The sequence below is a fragment of the Canis lupus genome, chromosome 36, assembly GCF_003254725.2.
Source record: "Canis lupus dingo isolate Sandy chromosome 36, ASM325472v2, whole genome shotgun sequence".
Taxonomy (NCBI): Eukaryota; Metazoa; Chordata; class Mammalia; order Carnivora; family Canidae; genus Canis; species Canis lupus.
In genome coordinates, this window is record NC_064278.1 from 17,210,452 (window position 1) to 17,223,745 (window position 13,294).

The following is a 13,294-nucleotide window of genomic DNA, read 5'->3' on the forward strand; positions in this document are numbered from 1 at the left end:
GCCACGCAGGGCCCTCCCGCAGCCCCCGGGAGCGCAGGGCGGGGCGGGCTGCTCCGGGTCCCCGCGTCCCCGCGTCCCCGCGCCCCGCCCCCGGGCCCCCCACCCCCCCGCCGAGGCCCGGGAAGCGCCGGGAGGGCGGGCCCGTCGCCGCAGCCGCGCGGAGCGAGGCGGCCCGGGAGGAGCGGGTCGGCGCGGCGGGCGCAGGAGGCGGCGGAGGAGGAGGCGGAGGCGGAGGCGGAGCGAGCGCGGAGGTCGCCGCAGCCGGGGACGCCGCTGCCCAACATGGTCGCTGCGCACGCTGCCCATTCTTCCTCGTCCGCCGAGTGGATCGCCTGCCTGGATAAAAGGTAGCTCGGCCGGGCCCCCCGCGCCCCGCCCCGCCCCGCCCCGGCCCCCGCCCCGGCCCCGCCGCCGCCCCTCGCCTGCGCAGCCCGCCCGGTCCGCGCGGGGACGGCGGCGGCTGGGGGCCGGGGGCTGGGGCCTGGGGGCAGCCGGCCGCGCCGCCCGGGGGCGCCCCCCGCACCGACTCCTCCACGTGGTGGCGAAACGGCAGCGCGCCCGGGTGTGCACGCAGCGCCCCGCGCCCCGGCCCCGCGCCCCCCGCGCCCCGGCCCCGCAACGCCCCCCGCAGCCCCGCGCCCCCCCAGCTCCGACCGCCCCGGCGCCCCCGCAAGCGCTCCGGCCCCGCTCCCCCCCGCGGCGCTCCCCCCACCCACTGGCGCCCCGGCCCCCGCCCCCCGCGACCCCCCCCCCCCCGCCCCGCTCCGGCCTCCTCCCGCTTCCCCGCTCGGGGCTGCGCTCCGGGATGCGCTCGGCCCACGGGCTAGCTGGGCACCTTCCGGGGCCGTGCGACCTGGGGCTAGCTGTCCTCCGAGTTCCCGGCGCGGGCGCGGGCGCGGGGCGCGGGCGACTCGGTCCCTGGGCCTGACCCCGCGGAGCTGCGGGGCGCCTGGCGGAGACCCCGCGCCGGCCGGCAGCCGCCTCCCGAGGGCCGCGCTAGGAGGGTCACGCGGGACCCCGCCTTCCCCCGGTACCTGTCCTCCGGGGGAGAGACCCTTATGTATCTAAAAAAAAAAAAAAAAAGAAAAAAAAAAGAAAGAAAGAAAAAGGGGGCCCTGACGCCGTGTAGCTCCGAGGACAGCGCGGTGGGAGGAGGGTGGCCCCGAGGGACTGCGGGCCGCGGGCGTCTGCGGCTCCGACACCCTAACGCTCTGTTGGTCCCGACGGTGGGGTTTGGCGGCAAACACCGCGCGGCGCGTTAGCAGTTACGCGTTATTACCCCGGTTAAAAGGCGATGATGCGCCTGAACTTTTAAGAACCGAGCGAGGGGTGCTGCAGAGCGAACTGCCTCTGGGTTTCCGAGTTTGATGCGGCAGGGCGGTGATGCACGTCTTGCAGCGATCTGCATGACATCTCTGTTTTGCATTTGGGTGAAATATTTTGGGCCCTGCCATATTGAAATTTTTACAATTAAGCAGATTCGTAACCAGATCAAACTTGAAAATCTTCAGGGTGACATACTGGGAATATTTTACTATTAGAGGCCTTTGTGGGGAAAAAATTAAGTAATTTGAGGAGAGCTAAATGTGGCTCATTTGAGAAATTAATATATCTGAGAAATAATCTTTACTTTCAATTACCACACAGTGGCAAGATTTTTTTTTTTTTTTTTTTGGCAGGCAGTGCCCTATTTACTCGAAAATGATATGTGCTAATATTAGAAGAATTGCTTGCAATAAATAGGAAAAGAATTGAAGTGATGGTTAAATCATACAGAATTATGTGGAGGAACTAAGAGCATATTGAAGTGAAGAGTCTGCTAATGTGATAAGTAATCTAAATTTAATAGTTTAGGAAAGATGAATTATAAAAGAAGAGAAAAATCAGGCTCTTGTACTTGACCTAAAAATAGTAGTGCTTCCGCATGAGTGAATTTTTTTTAGATAATAGATTACATATTTCTATTTTCAGAAATGCATGGCATGCCATTTTTTGAACAGTCAGTAATTCACTGGAAATCTTTTAGTCAATAAGTACTTATGGCAAAATCGTAGAGCAATACTAACACAAGTGGGGTATATTTGACTCGGTCTTTTCATAATGTGTATCTGCCCAAATGATTTTGTTTGAAATGTATTTTTTGAACATAAAGCCACAATCTAATGCCACCATTCATAATTGGGGAAAAAAAATCTACCAGAGGTGGGACTAAAAAGGCCTTCACAAATACTGAGCGTAGCATTCATGGAGTACTGGAAAGTGGATAGGTCAAGAAGTCAAGGGTCTTAGGACCAGAGCTGTCACCAGCTCCCATCTCGGAGGTGACTTTTATTTCCTTGAGGTCTGAGAAAGGAGGATAGAACTACCTGTCTTACCAAGATTTAGTGAACCAAACAACAACAAATGGTGAAAGTACTTTGAAAACTGTGAAGTACCATGTAAATACTTTATTTCGTGGTGTTACGATAACATGGCCTTTTCTGCAGTGTTGACCCTAGAATTCCTTTGAAGAACAGTTTAGTAGTGGCAATCTCATTGTAAGAGGGCCATGGGGGACTTGTTTTGAAGTTGCATTTTTACTTAAATTGTCTTTTAATTTTGTGGGGGAGGAGGAAAGAAAATTAAGGGTGCTGATGGAAGTTAGGACACTGCTCTCAGGATTTCTGACAAATGCAATCTTGATACCTGGTTCCAGGTACTGTGTTGGGCACTGGGGATGCATGAGGTGAGGGAGGGCAAAAAAAAAAAAAAAAAAAAGGATGAGTTGCTTTTAACTTGGAGGATGGGTGGTGAAGGTGGGACAGCTACATGAACAACTAACCACAATGCAAATGATAAGTGCTTTAATGGAGATGTATGAAATCTTTGGGAATGCAAAAGAGAGAGTCATCAGCTGTGTTTGGCTGAGATGCTTCCCACAGGTTCTTGCCTGGACCTTGAAGGTTGAAGGAGATTTTATCAGGCAAAGAATTTGGGGAGGGCGTGCCAAGCAAAGGGAGCAATGTGAAAAACAGACACACAGGTGTGGCATATAAATATGCTAATTTCTTCCCAACCACAGATGCCTCTTGTGACCAAATCTAGAGCATAGGAATGTATGCTCTATTTTTCTAAAACTTTCAATTACAGACATTTTGAAGCCTAAAACATACAAAAAAAAAAAAAAAAAAAGAGTGGCATAGTGAACTCATATGTACTACTTGGGGATATGGTGTTGGGACCTTTTCCGTAGCTGCAAAATGTAGTTTAGGTATATGCATCATGCAAGTGGCACCTGTTGTAGACAGCTAGAAAAAGAGGGACCCCGGGGGTTAGAAATAAAATGACAGGTTAAAGTAGAAAGTCCATGAGTAAAGAAGTACACAAGTTGAAACAAACAAAACAAGGATAATAAAGCCTTTGAAGTGTTCTATAGACATGCCTAGAAAGTTGTCATAGACAGGAAATGCTATATAAACTTGCATGTGGGGAGGGGATTGAAAAATATATAGAAATATAGATTAGGTTAAAGAAAGAAAATTCAAAGTTTTTCATGTATCAGGTGTCCAAGTTCTTGGACTGCAGTAGTACTGAGGAGATGAGATTGTACAAATACTAATCTTAGAATCAGAAAGATATTGAACATTTAGATAAAAAGACATTGAAGGCCAGCCGCGGTGGCCCAACGGTTTAGCGCCACCTTCAGCCTAGGGCGTGATCCTGAAGACCCGGGATGGAGTCCCACATCAGGCTCCCTGCATGGAGCCTGCTTCTCCCTCTGCCTGTGTCTCTCCCTCCCTCCCCCCGCCCCTCCAAATCTTAAAAAAAAAAAAAGACATTGAAAAAAGTCTCAGCCGACATTGTTAAAGCAAAACAAACTTACCACTATTTCATCAATCTCACAATTTTTTTCTAAGCAGGGGCAGTAATTAAAAATGTATTACATGGTACCCACTACTTGGGATTTAGGATATGTAAAATATATTTGTGTGTGTGTGTGCATGTGTGTCTTTGTGTGTGTGCTGATCGTTGTTTAATTTTTGTGAAAATACCATTCATGTAAGAATTTAAGTTTGCCACCTATGAATTTAAAACCCATTTATAGGTCATAATTCTCATGGTTGGTGAGGCAGTATTTTGAAGATACCACACACATTCACATATGTATGGTGAATCACTGCCGGTATTCATCACTGTGGAGCAGGGGCCAGATCCACCAGCTGCTAGTGTGTCTCCTGAGCTAAGAATGGTTTTTACTTTTCTGAATGGTTGGAAATAAACCAAAAAAAGAGTACTGTTTTGTGACCCATTACATTTATATAATTCAAATTTCAGTGTCCATAAACAAAGTTTTATTGGATCACAGCCACACTCGTTTGGTTATTATATGTTGTCCACAGCTGCTTTCACACTGCACTGGCAGAAATGAGGTAATGGAGATGGTGTGGCCTACAGAGTTTAAGTATTACTGTGTGGATCTTTGAAGAAAACGTTTGCCATGCCCCATTACAGATGAAAGAATCTGGCTGATTGACAGAGAAACCACTGGAGATGAGGGAAATTGTCTTCATCTGGGAAGGAGTTCAAAATATTTGGTTTCTCATTCTTGAGTTAGAAGTGTAGCTTGGAGGGACATCCTCAGTTGATGGGCTTATTTGAGGATCACTGGTGATCACAGGCTAAGGCAGAAAATGAAGTTAATACAATATGGATGTGTAAAAAAAGATTGTCATCTTTCAAAGCAGCTGAGGAATTTTTCTTTTTTTTTTTTTAAATTTTTATTTATTTGTGATAGTCACAGAGAGAGAGAGAGAGAGAGGCAGAGACACAGGCAGAGGGAGAAGCAGGCTCCATGCACCGGGAGCCCGACGTGGGATTCGATCCCAGGTCTCCAGGATCACGCCCTGGGCCAAAGGCAGGCGCCAAACCGCTGCGCCACCCAGGGATCCCGCAGCTGAGGAATTTTTAAAGTTATTGATGTTTCATTAAAAAAATGCTTCTTATACAGTGTCATTGCATCTGGCTTAATCCTCAAATAGATGTTGAGTTAACTATATTGATGTGATTGAATGAAAGTGAAAGAAATCAAGGAAGAAATTTGTTAAAAACCAAAATGCTTTGAGGCAGACATGGTGAAGAGGATGACTCAGAATCAAAGAAGCCTCAGACACGGCCCCACCCTACAGGAATACTGAAGATCAAAGAAGCATTCAGAGCAGAAGGCTGTCACTGGGGAAGGCCGGTGTGGACCCAGACCCAGGCATGTCCCAGGGGGATATTACCCTGGTGAATTCTCAGGGTTCAGGGCTGGTCTTACAACCTCAGATTCTTGGTTTGTCAGCCCATCAAGAATTAATACATTTTTTTAGGGGCATATACAAAAGCACCAAACTCTCAGAGACTGTAAAACCAGAGAGACAGTTCATTAATTTAAAAATAAGATCAGAGGAGCGGACACTCACATCCTTTGGCTGATGTACTCCTTCTCTAGGCAAGCTGTGTGGGAGACTTATTGCCATTTATTACCAGAAACCCATGTTTTACATTTATAGTGAGAAGCAAAGCTGCCAGGATATCAGGACACTTAAAACTTCTGGCCAGTTCGCTCTCTTCCTAGAATGACAGAGCCTGGGAATTGAATTATAATCAGAAGATAGTTCTGGGAATCCTTCAGGACAGCTTGACTGTCACCTCCCCGTTAGATGACCATTACATGTGCTCCCAACAGCACACTTTGTCCAACACTGTAATATCACAATCAGATTCCATCACAATTTCCTATTTACTTCTTTTGCATCCCTTGACGCCAGATTTTTTATTTTATTCATCATTTTATCTTCAGTTTCACTGCAGCACCCTGACTGTAGAAGGTGCTTATGAGATGAAGGTGAGATGGCCAGATGCATCCTCCTCCTCAGGAATGGAGTGGTCTCTGCAGCCTTGCAAGGAAGTCCTTGGGGGACCTTTGTCTTCTAAAAGCCTTGAATGGGCACCATAAAATCTCTCTTTGCTGCTCTTTTGTGTTTCCTTGGCTGATGTGACTACTTTTTTTTTTTTTAATGACATTGCATAACTCTATTCTGATCTATTATAGAAAAAGGTTATTATGGAAAATTTCAAATTAGACAAAAAAAGAAGAGACAACAGTATGTTTCTCTTATACAGACCACCCCCTAAAAATTATGAACTGACAGTCAATCTTGTTTTATTAATCCCTTCATTCATACCCCACTACCCCCAGGATTATTTTGGTGCAAGTCCCAGAACATAATATTATTTCATCTATACATATTTTAGTATATATCTAAAAGGTAAGGACTCTTTATAAAGAAAACAATACCATTATCACACATTAAAAAATATGACATTATTTCCCTAATATAATCAAATATCTAGTCAGTGTTCAAATTTCCCCATAACTTTTTCTTTCCTGCAATTTGTTTCTATTAGGGTCCAGGTCGGTTCTATTTAGTTGATCATGTCTCTAAGTCTTTTTTAATCTCTGGGATCTTTCTGTTTCTTCCATATGATAACTTTGCTGTAGAAACTGATTTTTTTTTAAAGTCTGAATTTTAATTATGCCCCCATGCTGTCTTCTAATAAGTCCCTTTGTTCCCTGTATACTGTATAAATTGGCATTTGGATCTAGAGCTTGGTTGGATTTAGATACGATTTTCTGGCAACAGTACTTCACAGAAGTATTACATAGTTGCATCATGAGGCACATAATGTCAAGTGATTACTTTTTGTGATGTTAGTGATATATTGTCTTTAAAGTTTAATGCTTGGTGACTATCTTATTTGCAACTTATTGAGAACATGACATACATATGTGAAGCAATGGGAGGACAACACAACCTATTATGTAATCATGGTTAAATTCTGTGATACTGATTCTATCTGCCGTAGGATTTTCAGAAAGGAAAGGGTCAGCCAGAGCTGGACTCAGACTGGAGGCATGAGATGCATGGGGTGCCCATGGAGTAGTGGGCCTGGAGAAGGATGCCTAGGGTCTATCACACCCTTGGCCCTGCAGCCTGGTCTCCTGAACAGAGCCTGGGAGCACAAAAGAGTCTTCAGAGGAAGAGTGGTGCTCAGCAAAGCAAATTCTGCCTCCTTGTCTTAGTTTGTATTTCCCCAGATAGACTCTGGCTATTCTGATGAGGGCAGGAATGGCAGATTCCTTTTAATTCAAATTTTCTATTAATTTTCTACAAATTTTTAAGATTGAATAGCCTTTTCATAGTAGCTGCTTATTTTCCTGGACCACCTTTCCAACCTAAGGCAGCTAGTTTTCCTTTAGTCAGACTTAAATCCATCTTTATGCATCTTGAACAGTGGCAGTGAAGAGTGAATTTTCCCTCCAGTACTTCCAGTTCACAGATGAGGGAAAGAGAAAGGGAGAGGAGAGACCTCCTTAAGAGTAGAGAGACTGTGGAAAGAGAAAGAGGTCGGAAGTAACTAGGTGGGGAGGATGACAGAGAAAGACCCAAACAGAAAAGCAAACAATCTGACTGGAATGGAGGCACCTAGCTACCATGTTTACTCAGCTGTATCCATGTAATCCATTTACTTCCCCTACACAAAAAGAGAAACAAAGTGCTTTTACTACCCTCTTTTCTCTTTATACATGCTCTTTCCTGGAATACCTTTCCATTTCCTGTGCTTTGAATATGTAGATTACTTAAACTCTGTATCCTTGGTTTATCTTCCAGACCAGAGGCTTTTTTTTTTTTTTTTTTTTTTTGGTCTCTTCATTGGATAGTTTTTCTTCACCTACCTCTACTATAGGGTTGGTAAAACAAAATTCTTACCTTCTAGGCCACCTTAGAGGCTATGTGACTGTGTGATGCAGTTCTAGCCAATGAGACATAGCAGAGTTCTACTGGTGGCTCTTAGGAAAGATTTTGCATTACTGATGAAAGACGAATGTATTTGCCCCCCATTCTTCTTTCTGTCTGGAAGTACGACCTGAGGCCTGGGACTTTGGCTACATACTGTAATCCCAGAAGAAAGAACCAGGAGAAACACAATTCTGACTTTGTTCAGCTACTAAGTTTAGAGTAATCATTGCCTACCTTTAGATTTTTGGTTTTGTGAGGAAACAAAATCCTATTTTTAGAAACTACATTTTGTTAGGTTTGCTATTATTGCTGTCAAAACTATGCCTAACCTAACATGTTGGTATTCAGCTTGTCTAAAACTGACTTCATCTTCCTTAACCTTCCTCTCCATTAGTTTCTCCTCCATACTCCTATTTTATTGAAACTACTCTAATTCTCAAAACTTTGACCTTTCCTATGTCCCTTTTTACTACTAACCAGTTGCCAATTTTTTTCTTGGCCTTTATATTCTACTGCATTATTTCAAGGCCTTACCATCTGGATCTGGTTCCTCTCACTGTTTCCTTCTTCCAGTTTGGAACATGTGATATATTCAAATAAGTTTTGTTTTAGAGTCAGCCAGACCTGGATTCAAATTCTGTCACTTTCATCCTTAGCCATATCATCTTGGCAGTTATTAATCTTTTTGAACCTCTATTTCCAAATCATCAAATGAGACTACAAAGACCAAGTATATGGTTATGTTGAGGTTTGTGGGCTAATGCAAGTGTAGCTGCGTGGTCCTCTCTAAGTAGAGAGCATAGTGTAGGGGTTAAGAGTTTGCGAACCAGGCTGTATTGCTTCACATTCTGGTTTTGATTTTATTACTGGTGTAACCTTGGGCAAATTATTCAATCTAGTAGTTGTTTTGTAGATTCCTCAGGATTTTCTATGTAGACCATCTTGTTGTCTGTGAATACTGGCAGTTCTACGTATTCTTTCTGATCTTTATGTCTTTTATTATTTACATTTCTTGCCTTATTACATTGGCTAGGATTTCCAGGGCAAAGTGGAACAGAGGTGTGAGACTGAACTTGCTTGAATGAGAAAATACTTCTTTTTCTTTTCTTTTTCCTTTCCTCTATTTTAAAAAGAAATTGTACAATATTGATGTTATTTCTTTTTTTTAAGATTTTATTTATTTATTCATGAGAGACACACGGAGAAAGAGAGAGAGGCAGAGACACAGGCAGAGGAAGAAGCAGGCTCCATGCAGGGAGCCTGATGTGGCACTCGATCCTAGGACTCAATCCTAGGACTCCAGGATCATGCCCTGGGCCGAAGGCAGGTGCTAAACTGCTGAGCCAGCCAGGGATCCCCTGATGTTATTTCTTTTTTAAATGTTTTATAGATATCATTTGGCCAGGAGTTTTCTTTGTGGAAAGCTTTTTGATGACAAATTCTGTCTTTAATAGAGAGGGCTACTCAGATTTTCTATTTCAACCTGTATTAGTTTTGATAAGTTGTTTCAAGGAGTTTATCCATTTTATCTAAGTTATCAAATGTATTAGCATAGAGTTGTTCATACTATTCTGTTATTATTCTATCAGTGATAGAATATGTAGTTCATAGAATATGTGGTGATGTTCTCCGTCATTTCTCGTATTATTAATTTGTGTCTGCTCTTTTTTCTTAATCAGTTTTGCGAGGAGCTTCTCAATTTTGTTAACCTTTTAAAAAATCCTTTTAGTTGATTTTCTCTATTTTTTGAGAAATTCATTAATTTATGCTGCCTTCCCTTTTCATCTACTTACTTTGTGTTTAGCTTGTTCTTTTTCTGGCTTCTTAAAGATGGAAATTTTTTTTTAAGATTTTATTTATTCGTGAGAGACACACAGAGAGAGAGGGGGGTGGGTGGTAGAGACACAGGCAGAGGGAAAAGCAGGCTCCATGCCGGGAGCCTGAAGTGGGACTTGATCCTGAGTCTCTCCGGGACCATGCCCTGAGCCAATTCAGATGTCCAGCCACTGAGCCACCCAGGCATCCCTTAAAGATGGAAATTTATATAATTATTTAAAATTTTTCTTTTCTAATATAGCACTAGAGCTATGATTTTTCAAGGTCAGCACAAAGAAGAAAGCACAGTTATTTCATTATTTAGTACTTACCAATGAAAACTATTTTCATAGTTTTATGAAACTATTTCATTGATAAATAGTCATACTTCCAATACCAAGTATTGGTACCAATCTTCTTGAGGTTGAAAGGGTCAGCATTTTCCAGGATCAGCTTGATTTACTGTTCTTCTCCAGAAGAAATAGTTTTCATCCAATACTTCCAAGTCATTGCTGCTCAATTACTTATCAATAGCTCATATGTGAAAAATGATGTTTATGCAGGATTTCCTGGAAAAGAAGTAATCCATCCATTTCTAAAATATCCTAAAATCTATCCTGGGATTAAATCAGTCTGTATTATTATATTGAAGTAATACTCTCTTTTAATGTCTCTTTGGCATTATTCTATCACGATATACTAAGAGCTTTATGAAGCCCATTGCTGAATTCACTGTTAGGATACTGTTCATCATATTGCACAGTATCTTCTTAATGAGGTTGAAAGGGTCAGCATTTTCCAGGATCAGCTTGATTTACTGTTCTTCTCCAGAAGAAATAGTTTTCATTGGCAAATGGTGGTTGAAAACTCATGGGTTATGCCACAGAGAATGTTACATATTCTTTAGCTATTACCATGGAAACCAAGGACCATGTATTCATTGTAGTGAAAAAATTTTTTTTTAGAGAGAGAGGGTAGGGTGAGGCAGAGGGAGAAGGAGAGATCTTAAGCAGGCTCCGTGCCCAGTGCAGAGCCTAATGTGGGACATGATCTCACGATTCTGACATCATGACTTGAGCTGAAATCAAGAGTTGGATGCTTAACCAACTGAGCCAGGCTGCCCTGCAGTGAAACAATCTTAAAACGAGCAATATAATTTTCCAAAAATCCTTTCATGGAGTAAAATTGTGAAATTTAAGCATATTAAATAGGATGAATTGCTCTGTAGGATTATTACCTATAAATTGGTTAAAAGTTCAAGAACTTCCCTTTTATCTAATTAAATGTGGAAATAAGTTTTAAAGGCCCTTAGAAAAGACTTAACTATTGGAGATATTGAAAACAAATAGATGTTGATGGAAAGTAGCTATTACTTGGAACTTAATAATTTTATTTTTTTTTAAAAAAGATTTTATTTATTTGAGAGAGAGAGCAAAAGAGAGCACAAGTCAGGGGAGGGGAAGAGGAGCAGAGGGATAGGGATAAGCAGACTTCCCACTGAGTGAGGAGCCTGATGTGAAGATTGATTCCAGGACCCTGGGATCACAACCTGAGCTGAAGGCAGATGCTTAACCGACTGAGCCATTCAGACATCCCAAAATTTTGATTATTGATATTATGCATGACATTTCAATTCTGTTTAAATCCCAAATGAAGGCATGAATGTCTTGCCTTCAGATATTCAGGTATGGAGGCTCTGACAAACTTATTCTTCTAGTCATTGACTGGTTATTTATTGAGCACATATAAAAGAGTTGAGTTCTTGAATCTTACACATTTTCTTTGTCAACTCTTTAAACAAACTTGGAATATAAGAAAGTTCTAACTTTAGCATCCCTTGTCACTCCTTTTGCCACTCCTCTACCTGTCTCCTCCTTGCCTCCTCACCTCTTCCTCTTTCCTCAACCCAAATGTGCTGTTGGCAAAAGATGATCTTAGTTTTCTACTTTCCTGCTGTTCATTCATTCAAAGATTTTACTTTCTGCTTTCCAAGTGTCATACATTCTTACTAGTGATAGATTAGTAATAAAAACTAACAATGCCTGTGACCTCATGAACTTAAATACTAAGAAGACATTAAATAATTCACTTAGTTTTTAAAAATGAGTATCTACCATGTGCTTGTGCATGGTAGGGATGGAGTAGCTACTATGTGCTACTGTTCCAGACAATAAGGAATACAGTGATGAAGAAAATGGGAAAAAGTAGGTGTTAATAAATGCTATGAGGCCAAAGGTAAGAGGATATGGAGTGATGGATTAAGAGGAAACAAACAAATCGTATGACAACGTCAGATTGTAATAAGAGCAGCAAAGGAAAACAAAACAGAGGATAGGGGAAGAAACTCAGGCATGGTGTTATTTTACAGAGAGTGGTGAGTTCTTTCTGCAAAAGCAACATCTCATCAAAGACCTTGATTGGGGGCACCTGGGTGGCTCAGTGGTTGAGCATCTGCCTTTGGCTCAGGTCTTAATCCCAGGCCGGGATCAAGTCCCTCATTGGGCCCCCCTGCAGGAAGCCTGCTTCTCCCTCTGCCTCTCTCACTCTCTCTCATTCTGTATCTCTCATGAATAAATAAATAAAATCTTAAAAAAAAAAAGACCTTGAATGAACTGAGAAGCCACTTAGTATGAATTTAAATTAGTGTAATCCACGCTTTATTAAATGGGCAAATGAAGTATTTTAGCGCTCATGTTAAGAACACAAGCTGAATAAATACAATGCTACCCTTTTGCTTAGTAACAAGGGCTTATTTTGAGAAAGTGCCTTATATATAGTGTATTAGTGCCTATAGTAATATTACAGTATATTATACAGAAGCAAAATCTACTACGGACAAAGATAATTTCAGAACTTGGTGAAAGGGATAAATATTGAAATTTTGGTTTATCTTTTAAATATTATTATGTAAAACTATTTGAAATACTACCCACTTTAGTTGTTTGTTTTTAAATAATTTTTGAGGAAAAAGAAAACTACCTCTAGGGAACTAATGAATGTAATACAGATCAGGAAAAGTGTGATTATTTAAATAAGGTTGAAAAGATATTGTGTGTGTGCTTTTGACTGGATGTTGACAGCTGGTTGGATAGTGGAATCAATATCCCCATCCTACCAATGGAGTTTTGGGTTTCATAGTTAGCCAGTTTAATCAGTGATGAATTTGTCTAATACCTCTGGGGGGTCAGTGTTCTCTAAAACAGGCCTCACAGATATATATACCAGAGCAAGAAAATGGCCTTGGATCCTTAGAAATCCCAACAATTCCTCATTTTGTGGATTTGTTCTCTATCTTAAACAACTTTTCTGTCATTATTGCATCATCTGCCTTTTGATAATTTTTTAAATTGAATTCTTATGATATTTTCCTTATCAACTAATGAAACGATATGGTAGTATGTTTGTAAGTTTTTTCATCTCAAAAAAATTTTTTTAAGATTTATTTATTCATGAGACACAGAGAGTCAGAGACAGAAGCAGGCTCCCTGCAGAGAGCCTAATGCAGGACTCGATCCCAGGACCCCAGGATCGTGACCTGAGCCAACCACTGAGCCACCCAGGTGCCCCTCATGTCAAAAATTGAAGACAATTTGAGAATAGTCTCTGTGGTGATGCAGCACTCATTGTAAATATTCCCTGGTGGTATATAAAGATCT

General features: G+C 42.1%; 1 protein-coding gene and 1 long non-coding RNA gene across 3 annotated transcripts in view; one reads left to right on the plus strand and one right to left on the minus strand.

Annotated features, from left to right (window-relative positions):
• Positions 1-13,294, minus strand: part of LOC112668103 (uncharacterized) — a 61,688-nt gene that overhangs the window by 45,523 nt on the left and 2,871 nt on the right. Inside the window, exon 3 of the long non-coding RNA XR_007408599.1 lies at positions 9,971-10,207. This is a non-coding gene — a long non-coding RNA (uncharacterized LOC112668103). The remainder of the gene's footprint in view (positions 1-9,970; positions 10,208-13,294) is intronic.
• The window catches only part of RAPGEF4 (Rap guanine nucleotide exchange factor 4), a 283,291-nt gene continuing 270,184 nt past the window's right edge, over positions 188-13,294 (plus strand). For both annotated transcript variants that reach the window (XM_025460193.3, XM_025460194.3), the window contains exon 1: positions 188-347. In XM_025460193.3, coding sequence (XP_025315978.1) covers positions 283-347 — 65 coding nt within the window. In that variant the 5' untranslated portion in view covers positions 188-282. The remainder of the gene's footprint in view (positions 348-13,294) is intronic.